Source organism: Mangifera indica, chromosome 2, assembly GCF_011075055.1.
Source record: "Mangifera indica cultivar Alphonso chromosome 2, CATAS_Mindica_2.1, whole genome shotgun sequence".
In the NCBI taxonomy this organism is placed as follows: Eukaryota; Viridiplantae; Streptophyta; class Magnoliopsida; order Sapindales; family Anacardiaceae; genus Mangifera; species Mangifera indica.
Genome location: NC_058138.1, coordinates 23,956,500 through 23,981,872, shown reverse-complemented (window position 1 = coordinate 23,981,872; position 25,373 = coordinate 23,956,500). Strand labels below are relative to the sequence as shown.

Sequence of the window (25,373 nt, the reverse complement as noted above, 5' to 3'; positions counted from 1 at the left end):
ATTTGGAGACGGTAAAGAAGATCAGCGTGTGATTGAGACTCTTACCCAAGAAATAACGAACCTTTAAGGAGATCAGAGAGATTACAGCTTTCTTTCGGCATCTGGGACTTCTGAAGATTCAAATGTTAGAAAAAATGTGCAGGTGCGATTCTGCAGCCTTTGAAATTCCTGTAGTGTATATGTTACTTCTACTGGTTGTGCAGTTATGTTGGTATTTATTAGCCTTTTTCTTCAACTCTCCTCTCAAATGGTGAGATACACATATCTGCTTATATTTGCTTATATGAGCTGCTTTTAATTGCAGCGATCTCTTGCCACAGACCTTCAGAACCTCTCTATGGAGCTTCGTAAGAAGCAGTCAGCTTATTTGAAGCGTCTCAGACAACAAAAAGGTGAGTAAAGAATATTTCCTTGAAGTTCTGCTGAAGTAGCAGTAGTTTTCAGTCTTTCAACAATTAATGGACAAAATACATTTGTAGTCATGGTATTGCATAGGTACCCTTCTGATTATGTAAATTGTGATATAGTACTTATGCTGTATACTATGGGCTATTGGCATATCATCCGCTGCATGTAATTAACATATGGACAATGTTTGGTTGCTTTTCTGCTGCTTCATTTTCTTCTAGTTAACAAGAACTAATCTCTTCTAAATATTGAACTATTTGCAGTTGATGAAATTTTCATTTGAAAGATTCTCCTATATTGTTGGTTTGTGATGCAGGGTCAAGATGGAGTTGATTTGGAGATGAATCTAAATGGAAGTAGATCTAGAACAGAAGACGATGATTTGGATGACATGGTATGCGGACATTATACCTTCTCCTAAATTAATACACCATCATCAACTAAACTAGGATGACATTTATTAAATGGTATCTTATTTCATTTGCTTATATTAATACACAAAAAATATTAGCGTTTAATGAGCATCAGATAGCAAAGCTGAAAAAAAGTGAGGCATTTACGGCAGAAAGAGAAAGAGAGATCCAACAGGCAGTGGAAGCTCACTCAAACACTTACCCTTTTATAGTTTAAGTAGATCTGATACTTTTTCGTGTTGGCTAATACTGCTTTCTCTTAAATATTCTTTTGATAGGTAGTGGAATCAGTAAACGAGCTTGCTCAAATTATGAAGGATCTTTCAGTACTTGTAATAGACCAGGTTAGAAGCTGTTCATTGTTTAATAAGTCGAGAAACTTTTCTAAAATTCCAAGGCACTGATTTAGCTGATCTTGGAGCAGGGCACTATTGTCGATCGGATAGATTACAATATTCAAAATGTTGCAACTACTGTTGAAGATGGCCTGAAACAACTTCAGAAGGTACTCTTTCTCTTCTTTTAGTCTCTTTCTCTCCCCATGTGCACACGCACACTGGGATTCTATCGATATATTTTCATTCAATTTGCTGGCCATGCAGGCAGAGAGAACACAGAAACAAGGGGGGATGGTAATGTGTGCGACAGTGCTAGTTATCATGTGCTTTATCATGTTGGTCCTCCTAATCCTAAGGAAATACTGTTCTAATCGTTGAGCATAATTATTCCCATGATTCATTTACATGTGATAGTCCTACCTTCATGAGAAGTTGACATGCATAAAGATATTGATGCATACACTATCTTGCAGAAAAGCAGAGGAGTTCTGAACTGCCTCCTTTATATATGAGTAAAACTAAGTGCATTATAAAGAATACTAATTTTTGTATTAACAATGACATAGGTGATTGAGTGTTACTTCATTTCTAATTCAAAATCATCCCGTTACATGATAACATATCATTATTTTTACACAAATCAATCTTTGTTGTTAGTCCACATAGTTTTGTTGTTTACCTATGCTACCGGATTGGAAAAGGAAAATGAATGAATGTCTTGAAAATGTATAGAGCTTAATTTGTATTTTGTTAAGAACTATCCATTCTTGTGTTTTTACCCAGGACTTGAGTAGCTTTGGTTCTCACAGTGCTCCCTTTTTGAGGAGACGAGGCATTTGATTTGTTTGTATTGTATCATTTTTTTGTTTTTCTGTGTAATAAAAATGAGAAGCATCCACTTAGACCTTTTCCTTGGCTTTCCTTTTTAACTCTTTGTTGCTCTTACCAATCTATGTAAAGATCCAGTTATATGAGATGTATCCACAAATAGAGGTGGATTTGAACTGATTTCACACAAGAATAGGGCTGGATTCGAGCCGAACCAAGCTCGGCTCGCAGCCAGCTCGGGCTCGGCTCGGCTTTTTGAGGGCCGGCTCGAGTTCGGCTCGAGCTCGATTCGAGCCGAATTCGGCTCGGCTCGAGTTCAGCTCGTTTTCAGTTCGGCTCGGTAACGGCTCGGCTCGGCTCGTTTTTTATATCAAAACGACACCGTTTTGTATATATATATAAATCAAAACGACGCCGTTTTGTATAAAAAATTTTAAAAAAATATACCGAGCCAATCCGAGTCAGCTCGGGCTCGGCTCGAGCTCGATCGAGCCGAGCTGAGCCCGGCTCGTTTCGGGCTCGAACCGAGCCGAGCCGAGCTTGAGCTCGAGCTGGCTCGGCTCGAATCCAGCCCTCCACAAGAATAAGTTTGAAGTCGGTTTAAATTTGGAATGACAAGCTTTAGTTGAATGGTGAACTATAATATTAGAAAGAAAAAGAAAAATTGTTGGAAAATAAATAAAGGTCTCTATAGAGAAAGAGCTCCAGTGCAATGACTTTGGCAAGCTCTCAAACTTGAGTGAGGCGGGTCAGCTTCATTAGATACCAGCTGTCCTCAGGAAGACAGGACCATATAAGGGTATTTCTTAGTTGGCATTTCACCAATAAATTTATAATAATTTACATTTGGTTCTGGTAAACATAATAAAACTTTCAAGGCTAAACATAGTGAAGTGTAGAACCCAAACGGAGTTCATTTTCAAAGGTTAGGAAGAATTTTATTCTGGTTTTGTAAAATGAATAAAAACATTCTGATTAGCAAAACAATGTTCCTCGTAGCTCGGTTAGAGCACCCGTTTAGTAAGCGGGAGGTCTTGAGTTTGACTCTTAACAAAAACATATACTTTTACGTTTATTTCTCTCTCTCTCTTTTTTTTCTTTTAATAATTATTATAATGTACAAATATTATGCCTTTAACCCTTCCCCTTTGCATGGTGTTCCGAAATGATGACCTACAATAGATCTCTTATGGTTAGATTCAATCTAAATGCTCAAATTCAAATTTAAGTTTAGATTAAACAAACTAAATTTAAACTAATAATTAGACTCGTTTTTATAAATAACCAAGATCAAATCAACTCAAATATTAAAATTCAAACAAATTCAGAGTTGGTTTATCTTCAAATCAAGTTTAAACTTCAATTCATCAATGTAAGTTGACCTTGTTTGGGTTCAATTCAATACTAAAATTTCCTTACTATGTAGACATATATAATAAGAATGAATAATAAGTAGATATTTTATTCAAAAGAATTAGTTAAAAATTACAATAACAAGGGTTAGTACATGAACACGGGTAGGATTTGAATCTAGCTTGAACTCTTCTTCTTATGGGTGTTCAAATCAGAGGCTGTGAAAGTTTTTTGAACTAGGCCAGAGATAGATAGCTTCAGTTCGGAAGTCAATCTTTGAAGAATCATCGACAGGACCTTCACATCAGACTTGGCTCTGTGAGCTGAACCAGCCAATGGAATGCCATAGTATTCGCGTAGAGCTTGCAATGATAGTCCTGAAGTAAGCTTCGATCCTGTTGGCATTGTCAATATAAGAACATCAACCTTCTGTTGAAATTACATACCACATTCCAGAGAAGGATACAAAAGACATAAAAATATCGATCAACTCACCACCAGACTTCTTCATTTCACGTGCTAGAGGAAGCGTATCCAAAAACAGCCAATTCGGGGGAATTTCTTCAGAGCAACGCCTGAATTCCATAACCAGAAATGGTACATCAAATGCACGGGCATTGTGCGCAACAAACACCACAAATCCCCCTAGTTTCTCACGGCTTTTAACATACTGTTTTAATTTCGGTATCAGCTCCTCCATCCTGCATAAACATAAAACAGTAGTTCTATTAGTAAAATTGTATGCAATTGTTCATATATATTTTTCACACTGGTTATTTGCACATGTACCATATGATATATCTGCATTGGTGAACTTAGTTGAAATGAGAAAATACAAAAACAATTTCATACAAACCCATAGCTTCAATCCATGATAATGCTTCACCGTATTTGAATAGTGGTGTAGTTTCTAAATTGATTGAAATATAAATCGAAAACAAAAAACACCCCATAAAGCATGTTAAAGATATTGGATATGTATGATCATTTCATATTGCTTGGGAACAGAAGATTGGTAAAATAGTTTTGAACTCCTATATAGTCATATATGTTTTAGATTGCAAAATCTGTAAACAAAATAGTGACCGATTTTATCCAAAACGAATAATATCTTAATAATGGGTCATACTATTAGACCAAGATGGTAAATCATTGTTTTACAATAAAATAAAATTTTGTATACTCATTTTGGGTGCACAAATGTGCTTTATTTTATCCATCGATGTCAACTAAATATTGAAACTCAAACATAGCAAAAGCAAACTATATATTGAGGTAGAAATTACTCTCAATATTCATCAGTTAGCATCAACTTACTCCATCTCCCAACGAGATCGTCCTATTCCATGTGTATAAACTAAAGCCTAGTAAGAGCCTTCCTAAGTCGCCAAGATTATCCATATTCAACATAACATCCATTATCATAATCATATGCATATTGATACTATTTATCATAAAGGACCCCCCAAATACTTGATTCATCCATGGCCAAGTTAAGCCAAATCTCTACTTCACCATACAGGCAAACAAACTCTCTAGTTCCTACCCTAACTAAAACTATAATTTTTAAAAAAAAAAGTCCAACAAAAACCATTTTTCTTACGAAATCTAAAAAAATCAATGGAAACAATTTTCACAATATTGGCTAAATATAATTGAAAGTTAACCAAAGAGAATCATTAACAAACTAAAAAAGTATACCTTACATCACTTCTGCATCAGTAGGTTGCATTGAATATGCTGTGAACATTGCACATCACATTCAACATGATAGATTACAACATCTAAAAAACCCCTATTTTAACCCCTAGTGGAGATCTAAAACCCAATCTCAAAATCCCTCTGCACTGCTCAAGCCCAGTCCCGAACAAAAACAATAAAGTCCACAACAAATTCTTGTCCTCAGCAATCCTTGTTGAATATCAAAGTACTGAGAGTTCTATGGATACATTTATTCTTTTATTTACATTTATTGTATTGCTTGTTGAAATCTTCAAGCCATTGATTTTGGCTTTTATTGCTTTGGGTAGTCTTGTAGCCTTCTGTTCTTGTAGTAATTGGTCTTCTAGTCCAGCTGTTACTGCATCCTCCTTCAATTCCAGAGACTTTGGAAGAAAGCATCCTAAACCTTGAACTATTTCCATAATTCCTACTTAAACAGAAACTTTCCCAAAGATTACTTAGGGTATGAATTCTGCATTTAGGAGCTTGATGGATTGAAAAACACATCAGAGTTGTCCTCATATCAATTGCCTTCACAGAAGAATTCTACATCACCCATGGAAATGATTGCCTTTGACCTGATGATCAAAGCAGAATGAATGTAGGGAAACCAGGTATGATAAAACCTGTAAAACATTATCAGATATATATTTTCACCAACTCGCCAACAACAAAATTGCATATTTCATATTAATTAAAATTGCCAAACACAAACATGATTTTTTAGATTCTAGGATGAACTAACTAGAGAGTGTTTGTAATCAATAAAACGAACAATCACACTCAAACCAATATAAATGATAAAGAGAAAAATACACGTGATTCATCCTAGGGCTATGTCCAACAAAGTCATATTATTCCAATATTTTCTCATCTCTCTCATTACAATGAATATATTTACTTATGAATTGTTATATTTATATACTAAGATTCTAATCCTTAAAATTCTTATTCGTAAGAGAAACCCTACTAGAGTTCTTATTCCTAAAATGGGTTGAGCCCAAACTGCTTACAAACTTGGGGGCGCCCCCTATCAACTGAGCGCGAGACCTGTGTGCGCATATCTTTATCTTCACCAATTCTAACATTGGTTTCAGAAATTCTTGATATATGGAATGTTACATCATGCAAAAGGAAACAAAAGAAAAGAATGCCTTGAGGCTCTTTTTGGTAGCCAAAACAGGAAAGAATGCCAAAAGGCAAAGTCTTAAGAACATAAATGATAAATCTTTCATTACCTGGAATTAAGGGGGAAAAAAAAAAAGCAAACATCATATTTTCCATCTCTTCCTCAGCATAAGATTTGATTTAGATTTTACATCTCTTCCTCAGCATTCACACAATAAAAAAAAAGAAAAAGGCTAAAACAACAGAAAGATCATAAGCTCCATTAATCCAAACAACAGAAAGACTCAAAATTTAAGAAATCTCCATAGCTGAGCTTCAATCAAACAAACCCAAGTAAGTAAAACATCTTAACTCATCAAAATCTGATGCACAACAATAAAAATAAGTTCCCACATCCAAACTAAAAGATCCAACTTGAAATTCAAACATCACAGAACAAAGCAAAACAAACAGAACCGATTTAATTATACAAGACAAAATCATTAAAACCACATGCAAATTGCATATACATCAAACTTATAACAATTACATCTTTACACCCGCATCAAATAAAGATGAAAACTTTATCTATTCCCCGCTTTCTCGGAAACCAAACAGATAGAAACTGAATAGAGAAAGAAAGAGAAACGTGCCTAGAAGTTATTTGAAGGTTGAAAGAAGCACATTTGAATGTAAAAGAAATTGTAAAAGCTTTGAAAAAAGAAAAGAATTTATAGAGAGAGTGAAGAGTGAGATATATAAACTGTATTTCGTTCTTAGAGTGAAAAAGATGAACACGTTAAGCAGAAAACGATGTCGTGTTAACAAAGAAATATGGGAAATTATAAAAATAGCCAAGAAATATAGACCATCGTCAGAGCTTGACCCACGACTTGCGGAGCTAATGCCCGATCCATCTTTTTCGGTACTCAAATTCTTCTTCCTTTTTTTATTAATTAAAATTTAGTTATAAATTTTTATTTTTTGAAGTAATTACAAGTGGATTCAAATTCAAACAAATATCAATTTTGAGCTCAATTCGTTTGAATTACTAAAAAAAATGTTATTGTCAATAAAATATAAAAAATCATTGATGAAGGAAAATTGCCTACACATAGATTTTTTGATGTGACAACATTAACTTGATGAAATGATTCAAATCAAATTAAATTAAATTAAATTTTTTTAATTTAAATTTAATTTATTCGAATTGAATATATATTTAAATTTAAATAACTTAAATCAAATCTATAAGCTATGCACAATAATCAGTGGTATGGTTTCTTGAGAATCAAATCTACCTCTGGAGCAAGTTTATAGCAAACTACTTACCTAAAAAACAAAAAGGGATTATACCAAACTCAAACTCAAAGCATTATATCCATTGTTGACTTAGACAATTGATTAAAAATAAATAAAGCAACGTATGAAAATATATCAATATTTTGAAACCCAGACTGAACTCTTATCCAACTTGTTAACATCAACATGTAAAATTTTGACATTATTGAACCACAATTATGTTTGGTTAAATATTGTTCAAACCGATCAAAACTTGGATTGAGCCCTTTGTCGGATCGATATGCAATCCAGGTCTAAAAATCATTGATTATGCCTTGCTTGAGATACTAAGGCAAGTACCGGATGAACAAAACCGAAAGAATTTACCAACAAGCAATCACTTGGATGCCCTAACAAGTCATTTTGGTCAGCACTTTGATCAAATTTTCATGTGTGGAAATTTGGGCTTCATTGGGTTCATTTCATGATTTGGGCCGAGATTTTGGTCTGATTTGAAAGAGCAATGCCCATTCAGCCCATCAAGCACCTGAAAGAGGCTTACATCAGTAGAAGCAACCATCATTAGCCATCTGCCATTGAACATAAAAGGACGCTGATGAAACATCAACGGCCCTTAACATAATTGGATTACCCTTTTGGGTCTAAACAAATAACCCCGAGTAGTTCACTCGATAACTCAGTTCTTCCATTATCTACATTAATCATCACCGCTACGAGACTGTTTAATCTCTTGTATGATACTGTTCAACCCCCTAACAATATTGAAATCCGAACTCGAGTTGATTAATAATAGGTTTGGCTTGGATAAAATGCTCCCTTAATTTTGTCCTGTATGCTACAAATTCACAAACTTGACATTACAATTTACGAAGGAATTCAACACTTTTTTGTCATATTCCAAAAACAATATTTACAAATGTTGATTGAGATGACATCAACCAAGTCCTGCATTATCATCACTACCATCAATGTTGCTCTGTAGCTTCTTTTTGTCCTAGAAATTAACGAGGGAAAAACAAGAAAATTGGCCTGAAAACAGCCGAGTGAAGTAAAACGGTGTGTAATTTTGGGTGATTATGAACTAATTAATCAAGCGAAAACAAACCCACAAGATAAAGCCATCAAAGAGAAAGCTGCTTGTTCTTCCTCTTTCAGCTTCCTTCTTCTTTGGCATCTTTGCTTCTTCTTCACCACCGCAAATGGCGGTGTTGATGATGATGATGGCCTCTGCAACATCATTTCTTTGCCCAAAACCAGTAACCGCATCTTGAAAGACTCACTCAATCCTTTGTAACTATTATCATTATCAACTTTGGCAAAAGCACTTTTAGCAGAAGCACCAGGTATGGTGGTTTTGTCTTTTCTCTTTTCTGGACGACGCCTGTTTAAGCTTTCAAAAACTCTCTTTTTCTTTCTGTACCTGATCCCGCATGCGTTACAAAGCGACTGAAACAAAAACAGAAACAAACATCACCAACCTACTACTAAAAATCAAATAAATGAACCCAAAAAAAACAAAAATCACAAACCCAGATCAAGAAATGAATCAAATCAACTGGGTGCAAAGTGAATATTACAGAAACTGAAACTTGAGCTTGTGTGAATCACCTTAGGACCAGCAGGGCCACCTCTCCACAAAGGGGTTTTTGTAGTCTTGCAGTCCGTACAAAACTTGATGATGTTAAAGTTGTTGCTTTCATTCATCACGTTGTTTAATGATTTCTGAATCAAGAAAAACAACAGAGCTCAACAATGGCTGCTGCTGTTGCTAAAGGAACCAACAAAACAGAAAACACTTTAATCAACTCACCCGCTTCAAGTTCTCAACAAAAAACAGCATGGAGAAAAGAAAATCATGAGAAAAAAGATAAAAGAAAGAAAAAAAAGAACTTTTTGAAGTACCGAAAGGAGAGAGAAGAAGAAGGGGTTTAAAGGGCATCTTTTGTTGCCACTCAACCGATAAACCGACATGCAAATATGAATCAAATAAAGGAAGGGTTTTGGAGAGATGAGAGAGAAACCCTAATTATGAGGGTTTAGGTGTTTTAAAAGACGAAATTGCCCTTGGTGTGACAAACCAATCCGTGGAGAAGGTATTAGAAATGCAACATGTGCTGTGGTCTATTCTAACTTAAGTCGAATTGGCCAAAAGACTTGTTCCCACCCAAGGTTTCATGTAAATAATTTCACCCTTCAACTTTTAAAAGTCTAAACACCACTCATAAATTAATTTATGTTAAAAATCCCAGTTAAAACTAAGAATAAAACTACTATTTAATAAAAACTTTTAAAAATTAAAATTTTATCATATTTCTTCTCAAAGTTAAAAAATCTATCATTTTATCCCTCACTTAAGATTTGAAAAATAAACATTTTCCCCTTAAAGTTTGTAGTTTTGTCTTGCTACTACTTCTTTGGTGACTAGAGCCGACCAACATCTATATCGATGCTCCTCTCTCTCTTAGATGATGACAATTCGTCAACCCACCTTCGATTAACAAACGATTTGTCATCGTTCGAAAGAGAGAGGAACATCGGTATAGAGGTTGGCCGGCTCCAATCACTAAAAGAGCAACAACAAGACACCTTAGGGGGGAATGTTTATTTTTCAAACCTTAGATGAAAGGGAAAATGATATATTTTTAAACATAAAAGAAATGTGATAAAATTTTAATTTTTTAAAATTTTTTTATTAAATAAAATTTTACTCTTAACTGATATTTTTTAATAGAAATTGACTTATGATAAATGTTTAAATTTTTGAAAATTGAAAAATTGAGACTTTAAGATTACACGAAACCTTGGGTGGAAACAAGTCTATTGGCCGTTCGAATTTAATTCATAGAAATTCAAGAGGGTGAAAAGATTGTCCGTTACATGGCGTCATAAAAAGAAATTAAAATAATAAAAATATGTGAATTTACTATCTCAATTTAACAATTAACCTCAAATTTGTTATTCGAATTTAATATCAAACCAATTAAACTCAAGTACGACCCTATTTGTTTAATATTAATGAATAGAACCAACCATAAATACAACACTCATTGATCAACACAGGCAAAAATCTGGAGAAGGGGAGATGACACGTGGTGGCATACGGTGAAAGGAAGTCCTGAATCTTTCGTGTACTGTACTCAAAAGATTATGAGAAGATTCTCACTCTTACAGGGAATGTTCTCTGTTTTTCGCTTTCAAAAACAAAATTTGTTTTGTTTCCCTAACCATTCAATCGGAACACAACCTATTTTATGAACAAATTGGCAGAGACATAACTTGTTTTAGAAACGGATTTGTAACAAGAATGGCACTTTCACATACGTTCTATTATACATAATTTACATTTACTCGACACACCGTTTCCTAATGGATTAAAAAGCACAATTCATTTGCTGTAGGTGTTAAAAAACCTCATTCCAAACCTACATTTATATATGTCAGGTTTACGTAATCAAGGAGAATGAAGTACACGATGTCTTTATTACAGACAGACAAAAAGACCCCAAATCTTTCACGAAGGAACCAAACCAAGACCAATTATTCTGTGAATTATTATCAAAACAGACCCACAAAGGGCAACACAGAGAAGGCAGGGCCTGGAAAGGAGATGATGGTCTGGGCCTCTGGGGTTAATTGCATTCCCCAACGCCAATAATCAAACAAGTAAAAAGTACCTTTCTTTCCCTTTTTTTTTTTTGACGGTTTTCCGTTCCCCATGTGTATATAAACTAAAGACTAATTAAGTGACATCCATCAAAAGCTGAGCTTCGAAATCAGGTGGTGGAAGACAGACAGTGTGTGCTGAGTGAAGGAAAAAGCTGAATCACTTGCATTGGTAACATCTATTCATGTCAAAAATGGTTTTTTGGTAACCTTCTCACTTACCGAGGATCGCGTTGATACCTCGACTCTACCTCAATCTTCACTTCCAGTATTATTCTCCTTTGCAGCAATGTCTAAGCCAAACAAAAAGACATGATAACAGGGCTGGATTATATCCAAACTATTCAAACCCAAAGTTGAACTTGAATCAAATATTGGACTCATAAAACATGCGCACCTGACCACATATTCAAGTTTAATCTAACTCAATTTCAATATAAAATTAATATATTTTCAAAATAAATTTGAATCTCAAACTTATCAATCTTAGGCCAATCTCAAATTGGCTCTTTCGTATTCAAACCAATTTCAAGCAAGACTATATTCGAATTTAACCCAGATCAAATTCAACCATATAGGACAATTATAATTGATCAAACCTTCAATCATTGAATCACTTGCAAAATCACCAATATAAATAGAGTTAGATTCAAACCGAGCCAAACATAAACATTGCCTAATTCAAGCTCAAATCAATAATGGTCAATTTAAGTCAGTTCAAAGTTGAACAATGATTTTATAGGGTCATCAACAAAATGAATGGTGTCACCACCACAATGAACAACATCACCAAAGGAGAATTCTAAGCAAACTATCAAGCTAAAACTCTGGCACGAATTTAAATCGAATCATGTTGTGTTGGCTTGGTTCAGTCTAACCCTAAATACATGGGAATAAGCAATTCAAGAAAGTGCTGCCTGACAACAGCAAATTGAAAGCAAAAAATTCCAGCAAACCAAGAACTGTTCTACAATATCAACTGCACGGTTGATCAATGTATATGACAGATAATACAAACTAGAAGTACTATTGCGTTCCAAAAAGAAATCAAATGTTCATATGAGACTAGGAGGACACAAAAGGTAAAAGCATTTTGATTTAAAGATCGTAATCGATAAGAGATTTGCAATAAATATAGGAGTTTTGGACAGCTTTCCACACAACAGGTAGACAGTATCTATACCCAAACTATGCTAGAACCATAATTTCACGGCAACAAATGACTGACCAGGCAATAGAAATTTGCAGTGTAGACAAAAAGAATACTCAAACGTTCATAGTATCCAACGGCAATTGCGTAAAAGCAACAACAGGATAGCCTTCAGACAAATTATAAATAGACCACCTATTTTTTTTCTGTTTTATGACAGCCAATCTCCACGGATGACCTACTTGCTGAAAACAGACTGATTCAATGAACCTATTGTACCAGTCAATGACCTACTCATCCGACATCCAGATGCGTATCTTTTGTCTGTAGCCTTGGTAACCTGGCCATACTCAAAATTCAAGCCAGTCAATCATCCAAACTCAAATACACCTAAGACCGGACCAAACAGGACCACAAACGACAACCAGCCAAACATTATCTCAACATACTTCATCAGAACTTCCAAGTACAAGCAGTGAAAACTCCTGAAATCAATTAAAGAGAAACAGTTCAAATTGGGGAAAAGAAATTTTGCCCACAAAAGCAGATATGCTACCAGAAATTATAATGTCATACAAATACCTCTAGCTGAAATTGAATCCGCCAGATGGGGCATTAGGAGTCTCACTGCCTCCAAATTGGAAACCGGGTTGAGAAGCATCGCCAGGTGGCATTGTCTCATCCTCCTCATCTAACCAATACGTCTCAAGAATCTTTACAGCCTTCTCATAAATCTCATTGTTGTCATGCGATTGTAAATTCTCAATTTTTTCTAATCCCTCAGCATCATCAATCATTTGAGCAAACAGATTTACCCCACCATTGTTTCCCAAATTCTTATCTGCCTCTCCCACCTTCAAGATATTTTCAAGGCCTTCCAAACAGACCGTGACAATTCGGGGATCAGGACAAGTGAGGAGATCACACAAGGGCTTGATACAACCTTCATTCACAAGGTACCTGCAACCACCAGAAACAGATAATGAGAACAAGAACTTTTGAAAACAATATAAGATCAGGGGAGCACATATTATTTTCATACTTGATTTGATCACGAGTACCACCAGATGTAGCATTTGAGATTGCCCAGGCAGCCTCTTTCTTAATCTCAAACTCAGCATTTTGAAGCAGATAAACAAGAGGCCCGATGATGTTAGCATCAATCACAGCCTGCAATATTTCAGTATCATCAAGTGACAATACATTACAATATTTAAGAGACTTTTGTCAATCATTACTGGAATTTTAAAGATTAAAAGACCGACCTTAAATTAGGAAGACATGATTGTATAAGTTACCTGAATTTGCTCTTTGTTGCCAGCCGTGATATTTGAGATAGTCCAACAAGCTTCCTTCTTGACGCTCTTTTTATAATTATTACTCAAAAGATTTAAAAGGCAAGGCAATGCTTGATGGCTGATAATGCACTGAGTTGAAATAAAAATAGGAATAAAAAAACTGTCAGCCTAAAACCTAACAAAACTTCCCCTAAAAATAATAAATGATTATTTTCACTAAATACCAGAAATGTCAGTAGAAAGAAGGGTAAGCTTAAAAAAGAGGCAATAAAGCAACTCATCCAAAACTATCAGCAAAGGATCTATTTTTTTGGAAATATGAGTCAAAACAACAAAATATTATGGTGGAACATCTTAGCTGATGCGTTTTGAATGTTGAGTTTTGAAGGACCACAAAACAAGTAGTAAATGCATTTTAGGTAAATATGAAAATGAAAAAAAAATAATAATAAAAACAATAATTCCAGTAGAATTTCAAAAGATTTTGGCATCTGCAAATAAGAGTAACATGCAAGAAAATAAAGATCACATAACATTTATTTTACTAGCTTAAAAAAATAAAACTATCTCTTAAGCATATAAAAATAAAGAGAATATTAAATTATCCTTCATAGCACATCATACCTGAGTTTGCATATCATCCCCAGTGACTATATTACCAACAGTTCGAAGAGCAGGTATAAGCACAGAGGGAGAAGGATGCCTGAAAAAAGGCACATAAGAACACAGATGCACAACATACAACAAAAAGCTCATTGAACAACCAAGGTACTCTGTATAACTTGACTTGCACTCACATGAGAAATTCAACCAGACGAGGACACACACCCGCTTCAATAACAGCTTGGATTTTGTCATTTGTACCATCAGAAAGATATGAGAGTGCCCAGCATGCATCAGTCAAAACTTCCTCATCATTCGAATAAATAAGACGTGCAAGAGCTGGGAGTGCAGGCTTAACCTGTTTTAGAAAAAAAAATCAATGAGTACTTATACAACATAGCAACAAGAAACCCACAATAATTTTATATATTAGGATGAGACAAGAATTACAATGCCAGAACAAACCTGATCAAACGGTGGCTGAGGCTTGCCTCGACAAAAATTTGAAAGAGTCCAAGTAGCATTTCTGAGCATGGAAAGCTTTGCACTTTCATTCAATTGTGCCAATAGAGGCTGCAAAGCTCCATGGCCAAGAACAAGATCACGGCATCTAGGAGAGTCACCAGCTACATTACCCAGCGCCCACACAGCCTGCATGTTAAAGAACAAGAAAAGGTATCAATAGAACACTATTACTCACTTTCAATAAATATAGCTTGGCTAATGATTCACGTTAACCGCAACAACCAATAAAATGAAGTATCAATATCAAAAACACAAACTAAGAAAACATCATGAAAAAAATCAAAAGCAGAAGAGCATATTTGAATCCTGTTTACTAGAGTAAGTACCTGCTCGCGAACATCATCACTAGGAGAAGCAAGAAGTTTTACAAATATTGGGACAGCCCCATGATCAATAACCACCTTCGTGTTCTCAGATGTTCCAGAAGCAATGTTTGTAAGAGCCCAAGCAGCTTCAAACTACAAGAATGAAAAGAAAATTCAAACCTCAAAATATACTATCTCCATCAGTTAGAATACAATTATATACCAAAAAGGAAAAACGCCGGCTTGTATAAAGTTTCTAACAAACCTGGAGTTGCGGAAAGTCCTCCCTGACAAGAAACTCAACAAAACGAGGAACAACACCGGCTTGTATAACCTCCTCAATAGGAGGGCTCCGTTCTGTCAAAAGTTAGAAAAATACAGTTTAGTTGTCATAAAATATGAATACAACTAGAATACCGAACACACATAACAATTAAAAAGGAGCAACGTCTCACCAATTGACAGCAATTTCCTGAACTGAGTTGTTGCCTCAAGCTGTAGATTACCATCATTTGTCCAAACACCAGCTATCATAGCTGGTAGATTTTCCAACTACAATCATGCATTCAAATACAACATGAGAACATTCATCAGACCTTGAACGTTCCAAGCACTCCAAACCCCAATAACTATAATCAAACCCTCAATATGAAATCAAAGAAATGAAAGAACCTACATTACCCAACAAATAATGGCTCAAATTTCATAAGACGCAAAAATTTCATATCCCCATGAAGTTAAAATCAATCATAACTATAATAGCCCACATTGTCAAAATCTATCATAATTTTATAATCAGATAAAATAAGCTCTGGTTCAGTTTTAAAAAAAAAAAAAGTTTAAACTTTATAAAGCATAGAACAAATTGAACCAAAAAGAGCTCTAACTCCATAAAGCTTGATTGAAATGCATAATTATGAGATGATCCATCTTCTGAATAACAGAAACATAAGCTCTAGTTTGATATAAATAAGTTTATGTGTCATAAAAAACTACATACAGTGAACCAAAATGAGATTTAATTTAAAGAAAATTAAAATGATTGTAGAAGAGAGAACAGCAAACAGTCGCCTAATTCTTAAACAGCAAAGACTACACATTTAGGTTAAAACAAATCATAACTATAATCAAATTAAATGAACTTAGTTCAACCAAAAGAAGTTTAAACTTCGTAAAACATTAAAAGAAAAAAGCAATCGAAACGAGTGCATAAAATACTGAATTATTTTCTGCAGAAGAAGAAAGGATTCAATAAAAATCAACCATCTAACTATAATCTCTAATTCAATCAAAATAAGTTCATAATCATAAAACATTAACCATAATGAATAAAAAACCGTTCTAATTCAATAAAGCCTAATTGAATAGGTGTGATTGCGAAAGTGACCTTTTTCTCCACAGTTGAAGCGTGAACAGAAGCTGGCAGTTGCTGGTTCTGAAGGCCTTCACGTCGCTTCTTCTGCAAGCTTTCTTCTCTCTTGTTCTTGCGGATCTCCACCATGTTGTCCTCTCTCCTCCGGCGTCCCTCATCCGCATCCACCGCCACCTTGTAGCGGTTCCGGCGGACCTCCGTCCTCTCGCTCGGCCTCAACGACATCGTTAAATTTTAAATTTAAATTCAAAAGTTCTAAAACCCTAATACGAAATTTGAAATGGAGAGACACCGAGAGTGGGAGACGAAAGAATAAAAAAATGGTTTATATAGGATCGTGCTTAGGGAGGTGGATCTGAAACTGGACATGGATCGGGTGATTATTACGTTAACGGCCATTACGTTTGAATTTATAGAAACGACGTCGTGTAATTGAATTTATAATTTAATTTAATATGTTTTAAGTGGAGATTTAAATATGGTGGTACTTATCCCATCCCATCCCATCCGGCATGCTTTAACGGGAAACTTCGTAAACGACATCGTTTCTAGCCATGGCGAGCTAACCAACCTAAAATAGTTAGGCAATGACATTAATTTATTGTTTTTACAAATTTATGATTAAAAAATTTTTAACATTTTGTACGAAAAATCTTAACAAAGGGCCTAAAATTAGAGAAATTAATAAAATAGCCAAAACTCGAGTTTGACAAAATTACTCCCATTGATTTTTTTTTTTTTTCATTCTCTTACTTACACTTTATAGTAAGGGTGATTTAAATTCAAATTGACTAATTAAATATAATTTATTGATTTTGATGTAACCTTTTTATATCCAAATTTATTTTTTGAATTAAACACGATCACATTATATCTAAATCAAATCCAACCTTTTTTTATATGTTCTATTTTTATATTAATTTTGGTTGATACAATTATGAATAAAAAAAGTCAGTTTTAAAACTACTTCAAATATTTGAATTTAAATTAACACTGATTAAGAGTTAAATCATTTTTTTAATAGAGTTTAAACTTTAATTCATTATTGATTAACTATTTTTTTATTCAAATGGGTACAATTGTGATTAAATGAGCAATAAAAATATCATATATTTAGGCATCACAAATTTATATCATAAAGACAATAAATTAATAAAATTATATATATTTATTTTAATATATATGATTAAATAATTTTAAATTAAAAATAAAATAATATGACATATATTTATATAATTAAATAAATATATATAATATTATTAAATAATAAACATCATTATGGTTGGTTAACACGTGTGTTTCCACCACTATGTCTCACCTAATTTTAGATTCTTTTTAACCCACACGATAACTTCATGGACTATCAAAGTATTTCACCAAGAATAATTATTGATACCATTCAAAACTGGCTCGAACTTTAATATTTGGGTCTATTTAATTTTGATTTATTTAATTAACTTAATTTTAATTCAAATAGTTAAAATTAAATCCAACTCTAATATAATAGTTTAAATATAAAATAGTGAATTAGTCTACTTAAGATTAATTCAAGTTCAAAATAGTTATTGATAAATTAAAACTCAAATTCCAATTAAAAATGATTTAGCCTTAGATTTGATTGAAGGTAACGCAAATTGAAATATATAAACAAGGTGGAAGTCCATCAAATCAGCCCTAAATCAAATAATTAAAATATTATATACTTGTCATAAGAATTTACTGAACATTGTTAAACAAAAGTGAGAAAGCAAAAACAACATATAGATTAATAATAATATTAATGGGTCAATCAATACTATTTATACCATGGATAATCTCTATTGAGTTGATAAAATTATATATTAATTCGAACGAGTTCAAATTGAATATATGCTAACTTCAATACTACTCTAGCCCTACCAAAAGCTACACTCAACCCCTATAACCTCTACCATGCTATGTGTTATATATATATATATATATATATATATATATATATATATATATATATATATATATATATATATATATATATATAAAAGCAACTATAAATTATGTACTAATTTGAATGGGAGATGTATGGCGAAAAGGAGGGGCAATCAGAGAAGGAGAGTAGATGCTTAAAGATTATCGATCGTAGTCAAAAAAATGAGATATGAAGGTTTAAAAACCTAAGAAGAAAATACAAGTTTTAAAAACTTGAGATGAAGAGAAATTGTTAGTTTTTAGGGTTTGGAGGGAAAAAATGATATAACAAATAGACTCAATTAATTTTAATGATCCACAAGTTGGTAAATGAGATTTTCAAAGTTAACGAGGGTATATCTGAAAAAAAGCATACCTTGGGTGGGAAATAATCCTTTGGCCAATTAAAAATGTAAAACAATGACTTATTGTCATAAAGATACCTCTCAAGGGGATTAGATTAATACCCTAAACCTTGTGAAAGTATGTATTATTAATTTAAAGTCGTGAAGTTGTACCAAATTTTTTATCTAGCGTACGTATAATTTTTTAATAAGATCGTCAACATAATTTTCAAACTAATGCGGAAATTACCTACTCAAATTGTTATGATTTGTCGCATTAATTAAAAGTAGATGCATATTTGACATGATTTTATCATATAAAAGAGAAAACATTGTAAATTTATTCCTTGGCAATCCAATTTGGCTTTGCAACTTCAATCAAGAGGCCTTTATTTTCACAACTTATATGCCAAATTTTGTACAAAATGGCAAAGAGGAGTCGGTAATATCACTTTATCACTAACTTATAATGATCTAATCATATAATAAAAAATCTGTCTACTTATTTTATTCAATTTCAAAGCAAAGGAAAGACAGATATCCCCTAAGTTATTCATTGTCCCAAAGCTCATGTTGCCTTCATCAATGTTTAATACTACAATATTCTGGTTGTGACTTCCACTATTTTTCGCGTAGACCCTCGTTTATTCACTATTTCACGAACCAAATAGCAGTTGGAATCAATAATGAATCAAGAATTTGACTGTTTTCATAAATATGCCACATTTGAACAGATTTCATACATTTAAACTTAACCTTGACTCACATCAAAATACAAAGTCAAGTAATTTCCTATTTAAATTTACTTAAAAATTTTCGGTTCAATCAGATGTCAAGCTAACTTATAATCAAACTCAACTCTAATAATAAGAATGGTCAAGCATACTATTCCAAGAGTTACACTTTGAAGTACACATGTCTACTCGACAATGAGTTCCTTCCACAGAAGAATACAACAATGAAAGTCGAGGCTAAAAGATTAGTAAGAAAATACATTAGTAGGTCTAGATTATTTCTATAAAGCAACTATAAAATGTCACAACCACATCCCCACAAAAGCTTTCAAATCTCAAGCCCTAAAGGCTTTTACTGATTTGATGTCCACAATCAATTCAATTACATTTCTTAAATTAGGGGACAATTACAGACAAAATCTTATGGGATCCACTACATCGCATCAATATCTAGAACTGCTGCGCTTACCGTTTGATGCATTGACACGTGGCCTCTTGATGTCCGCTTGATCCACTTTGAACTCGAAGCTCATACTGTCTCCTTCCACCATCTCCACGAACATCCTTTGAAGGTCCTCAAAGCTATCTCCCTGATTAATCAAGGTTAATAAAAATTAAAAAAAAAAACAAGTTAATTACCATAATAACATTTTAAAAAGATCTTAAAAAGTGAGAAACGAAGCCCATACCTCGTCTTTTACACTGTTCATCATGGAGATCATCTCTTGCATGAAATCATAGAAGTCCTGTTTTACAAATTTCAACAAATTCAATAGCATAAAAAAAAATACATCAAAAAAACAAACGACATCTTTTAATACTAAAACAAATTTCAGAATTATTGATACTTCGTCTTCATCTTCGTACAGCCCGGCATCATACATTGACCGTTTAGTCTCATCGGAAAGGACTGTTAAAACAAACGGAGCAATTAACGGCCGTCATCTGGCCCAGTAACCGAAAAATTCACTGCGTCAATTAATCGGAGTTAAGATAGTTACCGGAGTAAGCCTCCTGGATTCGCTGAAACCGCCGTTTCGCTTCCGACGCCACCCCAGGATTCTTCGCAAACCTGTCCGGATGCCATTTCTTCAAAAACCCAGCACCGTCACCCACCCAGAATTAAAAGTTCCAACGTCAAAAACTCAGACAAATTTTTTAAAAAATTATTCGAAATTTGAATATCCATAAACTGTACCATGGCGAGCTTGCGATAGGCGGAGCGAATATCAGAGAAGGATGCATCCTTGCGGAGGCCAAGAACCGAGTAGTAGCAAGAAGATCCGGCAGTGGAACCTCCTCCTCCGCCTCCTTCTCCGTCCATTGTTTCTTTTGTGTGACGACCTGCCACGAAAGATCAAATCATAAAGAAACGAAACGAAAATGAGAAAACGAAGTTCAAATTTATGAACAGAGAGGTTGAAAAAGAGAGAAGGGGCTGGCTGCGAAAGCGAGAATGGCAAAAGTTTAATATTTTTTATAATAATGTGTTGGGGGTTGAAAGGAAATAATTTGACTGCTGAGAAGGAGTGAAATATCTTGGGGAAGAAAGTTTGAGAGATACAAGATGATAAAATCTTTGGAAGGAGAGATATTTTTCTTTGGAGTTTGTAATTGCCATTGGAGTTAGAAAAATTATGATTGTTGCCATTAATTTTGGGCTCGACCCATTCTGTTTGGGTTCGGATAAAGTGTTTGGAGCAATTCTGCTGTATTAGATCAACTACATTGGTTTTGCAAATTATTATTCTATGTGGTTAAAATAAGAGTAAATTTAAACTAAATCAAACGAACTTGTTTTTACATAGCTGGGTAAACTTGCAAATTCATGATTTAATTCGATTATAATATCAACAAATTCATAGAATCTTTATAATATGTAAGTAGTTAATAAATATATAAATAACATAATTTAACTGTAATTTTTTGTGCTAAGTTTGAGTCAATCATTTATGTCTTGAGTTCAAATTTCCAAAGAACAATCTCTCCTAAACTTTTCTTTTTCATTAAATTTATCCATTTGTTTGTGTATCAAATAGAGAATGAGAGAGTAATAAAAGAGAGCATTTTTAACCTTTCTTCTTGAGCAGATAATAGTTTACAAGAATAATCTCTCAAAAATACATTCATGAACAAATAAAAAGAATGCATGACATTTAAAACTAATCAACATTTAGATCATTTTCAAGATTATGTACATAGAACCCATTGCTTCTTTAGTTACAAGACGGAGACCAAAAAAAAAGAAAAAAGATTATCCATGAGATGGATTTGTGTTGAGTTGAATTAGAATTTAAATCTGTTGAGTTAAACGATGAATTTGAACTGAGATAACTCTGCTCGAATTCACCTCTATTGGCAAGAAAGACTAAGCTTAGAAATATATCACATGCTATGACCTCCCTTGCTGCAATGTTTACAAGCAGGGATAAAAAGACTGCTGCTAGAAAACAGACGGCTTAGCAAACTAAACTATAATACATCTACCAGAAGCTTTACCTTGTAACTTCTAGGATGCTTAATTAATGCCAGAGCTTAGCAGTTGATTTACATAGAAAGGCCTTGCCATTCTTCTGGCTGCCACATTGCGCCTGACTGATCCCCATATCACAGCAGCTCTGATCTTGCACCAGGCTGCTTTGGGGTTGCCAGTCCTTGACATATGTACACCGAGGTTTGGAAAAGAGGAAGCCATGCCAAATTCGGATTCGTTGCTTGGGGTGAAGAGAAATCCATTGCCTGACCCCCATCCAGGATTAACTGGAGACCAAGTTGACATTGGAGCCTGAGAAATGGACTCAGAGCCTAAGTTATAGTTTGGCCAACTGATTTCCTCATTGGGAACAAATTCAGCCATTGGGAAGCTGTTTCTTAGCATAGGATTAAACATGTCGGCAGGATGAAGGCTGTCTTGTAGGAGGGAAAATTGGAACTGATTGCAGTCTACTGGCTCGTAAGTATTAGAAGTTGAAGTAGAAGCATGGTCGAAATCCAGCTGCATTTCTGAAGAAAAAGTAAAGGTTATGGTTTATGCGAAAGTGAAAAGTGGGATAATGAATCATTGAATATCTTCATATACCTTGTGCAACTGGGAACTCATGATGCTGCAGTATTGAAGTTGGACTGTTGAGTTGTTCCACTTGCGGATCCATTAAGGACCTCTGAGGGCCTAAAATGGTGCGTGCATCAACTGCGACAAAGTCCGTCACATGCTTATAAGCACGAATCTTTAAGTTTTCAACAATGTACTGCCAAATGGAGAAAGAAGCTGTTAAAATTTTATATCAGATAGCAGATTTCTTTATTAACAAGAGTTTTAATTTCATGATATGAAATTCATACCTTCTGAGAGCTGTTTAGATTATCAAGAGATTGATAAACTTTGCCATCAAATGTGGCGGCTACAAGCTTATAGATGGAGTTGAACAAGAGAACAACCCCATCTGCATTCGTATAATACGCATACAACTTTTCGTCATCCACAACACAAGTTACAGCATGATCTACAATTGTCTCCCAGGTCTTGTGTGGAGCACCAAGTATCTATGTTGTCCAAAATTAAGATGGAATCATTAGCATATGCCCATCAAATGATACTAACTGCTGTAGCATAGTAGTTTATTTATCTTACTTTGTGTAGCAGCGTGGGATCGATTGTATGCAACTGCAGGAAATCTCTCACAGTTTTAACTTTCTTCTCAGCCAATCGCTCATAAATGGGGCCATCTTTGGCTATTCTCTCCAAGCGCCATACTTCATCGTCCAAAGCTGGAGGATGGTGTTTTTTGTATGCTGAAAAAACATCAGTAATCAGTCTTCTAGGATTGGCTATAATCGGGTATTATAATACATAAACTCAAGTAGATTTATAAAACAACCAGAAAACTACGCATCAAAATATTATATACAGTTTAAATTGATCTAAACTTACATTCGCCACGTTGATCCTTCACCATAAAAGCTTCACTTATGGCTTCCCTTATTCTCATATCATCATTATTTCTTTGCACTGCTCTAGCTCCTAACCTGAACTTCCGGCATTTCATCCAGCTAGAATTGTCAGTGAAAACTACATCATTGAAAATACCAACTCCTCCTTTTAGGGTAATAGTTAGCTCCCCTGTCACCAGTGGTCGTTTACCTTCTCTTTCACGCATAAGTTTGGATCTGAATTCATTCTCTGACCAATCTTCTTGGTCGTCGGAACAAAAATCACCATCAAGGACAACGATCTCGATTTTCATTGAAGAGAGGGGACCAGAATTCACTACCGTCCTGCTATATGCATCCATCAAGTTTATCTTAACAGGTCCGCCATCCTCAGCTTCTATTTTGCTGCAAGTAAAGATTGAGAGGGGCAGTTTGTTAACAAAAACCAATCGCAAGCGACTTCTTTCAGATGTCTCAGCTTGATCAACTAAGTTTCTGCACAAGAGTTAACAACAATCCAAAATTAGACTCTTGAGATAGTAAAAAGGATGAGAAGCAATAAGCTGCAAAGGCTCATGGAGTCAAATTATACACATGAAGGGAAGCTTTGAAGGAAACATGATCCAACAAATTTGCACTGTGACAGCAACTTAGAAGGACAATATAGATGATATTTTTAAGAAAAAGCAAATCAATCAATCAATAATTTGAGGCCTAAAACATGTCAAGAGCAGATTATACAGCAAAAATCTTCTCAGATTATGTGTCCTAAGCCTACAAGTTGCAGCCAGTGCACGAAAATTAGGATCTAAAAAGGATCTGTGCTCACTACAAGAATCACAAAGGGGTTACTTTTATACTTTGTTAATGAAATTAACTTATAAGATTGAAATCTTTAGATACCAAGAAACAACAGTCAGCAAAAGAACTAACCTTGCAGTCGGGTGAAGTAAAGGTAGAATCACACGTTCCACCTCATCTCGCACCTAACAAACAAAGATATATGGAAGTTGAATTCAGTGATTTAAAACACAGAAAAAGAATCTCTTTTGTACCGGTTGATTAAGTTGAACTTTGACAATCAAGCCTTTTTCAGAGCAAAGATGAAACTAAAAAGGTAGAAGGACAAAATTAAGGTTATGACAGATACAACACAAACAATTCAAACTGTCAACGTTCGAAAGACCCTGTTAAGTATGGCGAGTTGATTTTGGCAAAAAAGGAAAAAAATCAAACTATCTACATGAACTGATGCCTTATTGCCTTAAACTGAACTAAATCAGAAAGGAATGTGGAATTGTTTCAAAGATAATAGACTGCAATCAAATTCATATTAACAAGTGACAAGAAGGCAGGGTTATCTTACCGTTCTGCGAAGAAATGGCTCCATTCGGATGACCATTTCATCCATTGAAATCCCTTTCATGACATCCATAAAAGCTCTGCAACAAATCATACAAAACCCTGAATAAGAAAAACGGCTAATAACCCAAAAAAAAAAAAAAAACACCTGTTTCAACTCACACCACGCACTCTGTTTATTCAACCCACTTACTTCTTAGAAGTAACTCTCCTGCTAGTGTCAGGACTCAAACCTCCAAACTCATCATCATCATCACCTTGAAAGGCCCTCTTCAGTGTCATTGCTGATTCCAAAAAATAAAAGTTCAAAATTTCCCAATTGATTTTGATACAAGAATAACCTAAAACCCTTGCTCACAACCCCTTTAAATAGATAATAACTACATTGACTGGCAAACAAGAAGCAACATGGAAGCTTCATTTAAACTACAAACTCTTCCAATAACGCGGTAATGAAAATAAAGAAGTCAAGAATATACCCAGTAAAGTTTGAAGAAACAAGAACCTAATGAACAGATCTATTTGGATTCTCCAAAGCATCAACCAACTTCTTGCACTAGTCACTTATCAAAACCCATTAAAAAATACCGGAAATTGACAAAAAAGATTGGGCAGAATGAAGAACTCGAGATACTTGGGCGTTGAAATTCAAGATAACGAACATACCGCGTA

General features: G+C 34.4%; 6 protein-coding genes and 1 long non-coding RNA gene across 8 annotated transcripts; 1 reads left to right on the top strand and 6 right to left on the bottom strand.

Moving 5' to 3' along the window:
* The first annotated feature begins 6 nt into the window (after positions 1–6).
* LOC123208820 (syntaxin-43-like) lies at positions 7–2,066 on the top strand. The gene is made up of 7 exons (XM_044626387.1): positions 7–142; positions 305–392; positions 723–802; positions 919–996; positions 1,100–1,165; positions 1,246–1,326; positions 1,424–2,066. Exons 2-7 carry the CDS (start codon positions 338–340, stop codon positions 1,535–1,537), a joined length of 474 nt encoding a protein of 157 aa, XP_044482322.1. The 5' UTR covers positions 7–142; positions 305–337; the 3' UTR covers positions 1,538–2,066.
* A 1,363-nt stretch (positions 2,067–3,429) lies between these two features.
* Positions 3,430–4,216, bottom strand: LOC123208816 (exonuclease DPD1, chloroplastic/mitochondrial-like). The gene is made up of 2 exons (XM_044626385.1): positions 3,836–4,216; positions 3,430–3,735 (listed from the first exon to the last, which is right to left on the bottom strand). The coding sequence occupies exons 1-2, from the start codon at positions 4,038–4,040 to the stop codon at positions 3,518–3,520; spliced, it is 423 nt and encodes a 140-aa protein (XP_044482320.1). The 5' UTR covers positions 4,041–4,216; the 3' UTR covers positions 3,430–3,517.
* Positions 4,217–5,385: 1,169 nt separating this feature from the next.
* LOC123208817 lies at positions 5,386–6,992 on the bottom strand. Its single transcript, XR_006500828.1, has 2 exons — positions 6,720–6,992; positions 5,386–5,688 (listed from the first exon to the last, which is right to left on the bottom strand). It is a non-coding gene; the product is annotated as an uncharacterized LOC123208817 (long non-coding RNA).
* Positions 6,993–8,334: 1,342 nt separating this feature from the next.
* Positions 8,335–9,640, bottom strand: LOC123208834 (GATA transcription factor 15-like). The gene is made up of 3 exons (XM_044626414.1): positions 9,282–9,640; positions 9,080–9,193; positions 8,335–8,917 (listed from the first exon to the last, which is right to left on the bottom strand). Exons 1-3 carry the CDS (start codon positions 9,408–9,410, stop codon positions 8,561–8,563), a joined length of 600 nt encoding a protein of 199 aa, XP_044482349.1. The 5' UTR covers positions 9,411–9,640; the 3' UTR covers positions 8,335–8,560.
* Positions 9,641–12,205: 2,565 nt separating this feature from the next.
* On the bottom strand, positions 12,206–16,697 carry LOC123208833 (importin subunit alpha-2-like). Its single transcript, XM_044626413.1, has 11 exons — positions 16,403–16,697; positions 15,471–15,567; positions 15,281–15,372; positions 15,037–15,168; positions 14,651–14,836; positions 14,380–14,543; positions 14,207–14,285; positions 13,583–13,711; positions 13,327–13,454; positions 12,867–13,244; positions 12,206–12,769 (listed from the first exon to the last, which is right to left on the bottom strand). The coding sequence occupies exons 1-10, from the start codon at positions 16,610–16,612 to the stop codon at positions 12,869–12,871; spliced, it is 1,593 nt and encodes a 530-aa protein (XP_044482348.1). The 5' UTR covers positions 16,613–16,697; the 3' UTR covers positions 12,206–12,769; positions 12,867–12,868.
* Positions 16,698–19,536: 2,839 nt separating this feature from the next.
* On the bottom strand, positions 19,537–20,971 carry LOC123203938 (dnaJ homolog subfamily B member 8-like). Its single transcript, XM_044620439.1, has 5 exons — positions 20,608–20,971; positions 20,411–20,498; positions 20,258–20,319; positions 20,099–20,155; positions 19,537–19,999 (listed from the first exon to the last, which is right to left on the bottom strand). The coding sequence occupies exons 1-5, from the start codon at positions 20,731–20,733 to the stop codon at positions 19,853–19,855; spliced, it is 480 nt and encodes a 159-aa protein (XP_044476374.1). The 5' UTR covers positions 20,734–20,971; the 3' UTR covers positions 19,537–19,852.
* A 489-nt stretch (positions 20,972–21,460) lies between these two features.
* LOC123200267 (calmodulin-binding protein 60 G-like) lies at positions 21,461–25,373 on the bottom strand. Of its 2 annotated transcripts, XM_044615411.1 has the most exons (9): positions 25,181–25,373; positions 24,895–24,985; positions 24,706–24,781; positions 24,273–24,325; positions 23,341–23,834; positions 23,041–23,201; positions 22,752–22,952; positions 22,489–22,657; positions 21,461–22,412 (listed from the first exon to the last, which is right to left on the bottom strand). In XM_044615411.1, exons 1-9 carry the CDS (start codon positions 25,239–25,241, stop codon positions 21,928–21,930), a joined length of 1,791 nt encoding a protein of 596 aa, XP_044471346.1. In that variant the 5' UTR covers positions 25,242–25,373; the 3' UTR covers positions 21,461–21,927. The 2 variants fall into 2 exon arrangements, with proteins under 2 accessions (XP_044471346.1, XP_044471353.1); XM_044615418.1 differs by lacking the exon at positions 24,273–24,325 and having other exon boundaries at positions 24,895–25,285.

Coding starts and splice junctions, on each gene's coding strand:
- LOC123200267 (XM_044615411.1), bottom strand. CDS start 25,241: ATGCTTTGGAGAATCCAAATAGATCTGTTCATTAGGTTCTTGTTTCTT. Junction 24,782..24,894: donor AGGAGAGTTACTTCTAAGAA/GTAAGTGGGTTG, acceptor GATTTGTTGCAG/AGCTTTTATGGATGTCATGA. Junction 23,202..23,340: donor GAAGGATCAACGTGGCGAAT/GTAAGTTTAGAT, acceptor ATGTTTTTTCAG/CATACAAAAAACACCATCCT.
- LOC123208816 (XM_044626385.1), bottom strand. CDS start 4,040: ATGGAGGAGCTGATACCGAAATTAAAACAGTATGTTAAAAGCCGTGAG. Junction 3,736..3,835: donor TGAAATGAAGAAGTCTGGTG/GTGAGTTGATCG, acceptor CAATGCCAACAG/GATCGAAGCTTACTTCAGGA.
- LOC123208820 (XM_044626387.1), top strand. CDS start 338: ATGGAGCTTCGTAAGAAGCAGTCAGCTTATTTGAAGCGTCTCAGACAA. Junction 393..722: donor GCGTCTCAGACAACAAAAAG/GTGAGTAAAGAA, acceptor GGTTTGTGATGC/AGGGTCAAGATGGAGTTGAT. Junction 1,327..1,423: donor GCCTGAAACAACTTCAGAAG/GTACTCTTTCTC, acceptor CTGGCCATGCAG/GCAGAGAGAACACAGAAACA.
- LOC123208834 (XM_044626414.1), bottom strand. CDS start 9,410: ATGCCCTTTAAACCCCTTCTTCTTCTCTCTCCTTTCGGTACTTCAAAA. Junction 9,194..9,281: donor TTGTTGAGAACTTGAAGCGG/GTGAGTTGATTA, acceptor TTCTTGATTCAG/AAATCATTAAACAACGTGAT. Junction 8,918..9,079: donor GTGGCCCTGCTGGTCCTAAG/GTGATTCACACA, acceptor TTTTTGTTTCAG/TCGCTTTGTAACGCATGCGG.
- LOC123203938 (XM_044620439.1), bottom strand. CDS start 20,733: ATGGACGGAGAAGGAGGCGGAGGAGGAGGTTCCACTGCCGGATCTTCT. Junction 20,320..20,410: donor AATCCAGGAGGCTTACTCCG/GTAACTATCTTA, acceptor TTGTTTTAACAG/TCCTTTCCGATGAGACTAAA. Junction 20,000..20,098: donor TGAACAGTGTAAAAGACGAG/GTATGGGCTTCG, acceptor TTGATTAATCAG/GGAGATAGCTTTGAGGACCT.
- LOC123208833 (XM_044626413.1), bottom strand. CDS start 16,612: ATGTCGTTGAGGCCGAGCGAGAGGACGGAGGTCCGCCGGAACCGCTAC. Junction 15,568..16,402: donor CTTCAACTGTGGAGAAAAAG/GTCACTTTCGCA, acceptor GCATGATTGTAG/TTGGAAAATCTACCAGCTAT. Junction 14,544..14,650: donor CTCAGCCACCGTTTGATCAG/GTTTGTTCTGGC, acceptor TTTCTAAAACAG/GTTAAGCCTGCACTCCCAGC.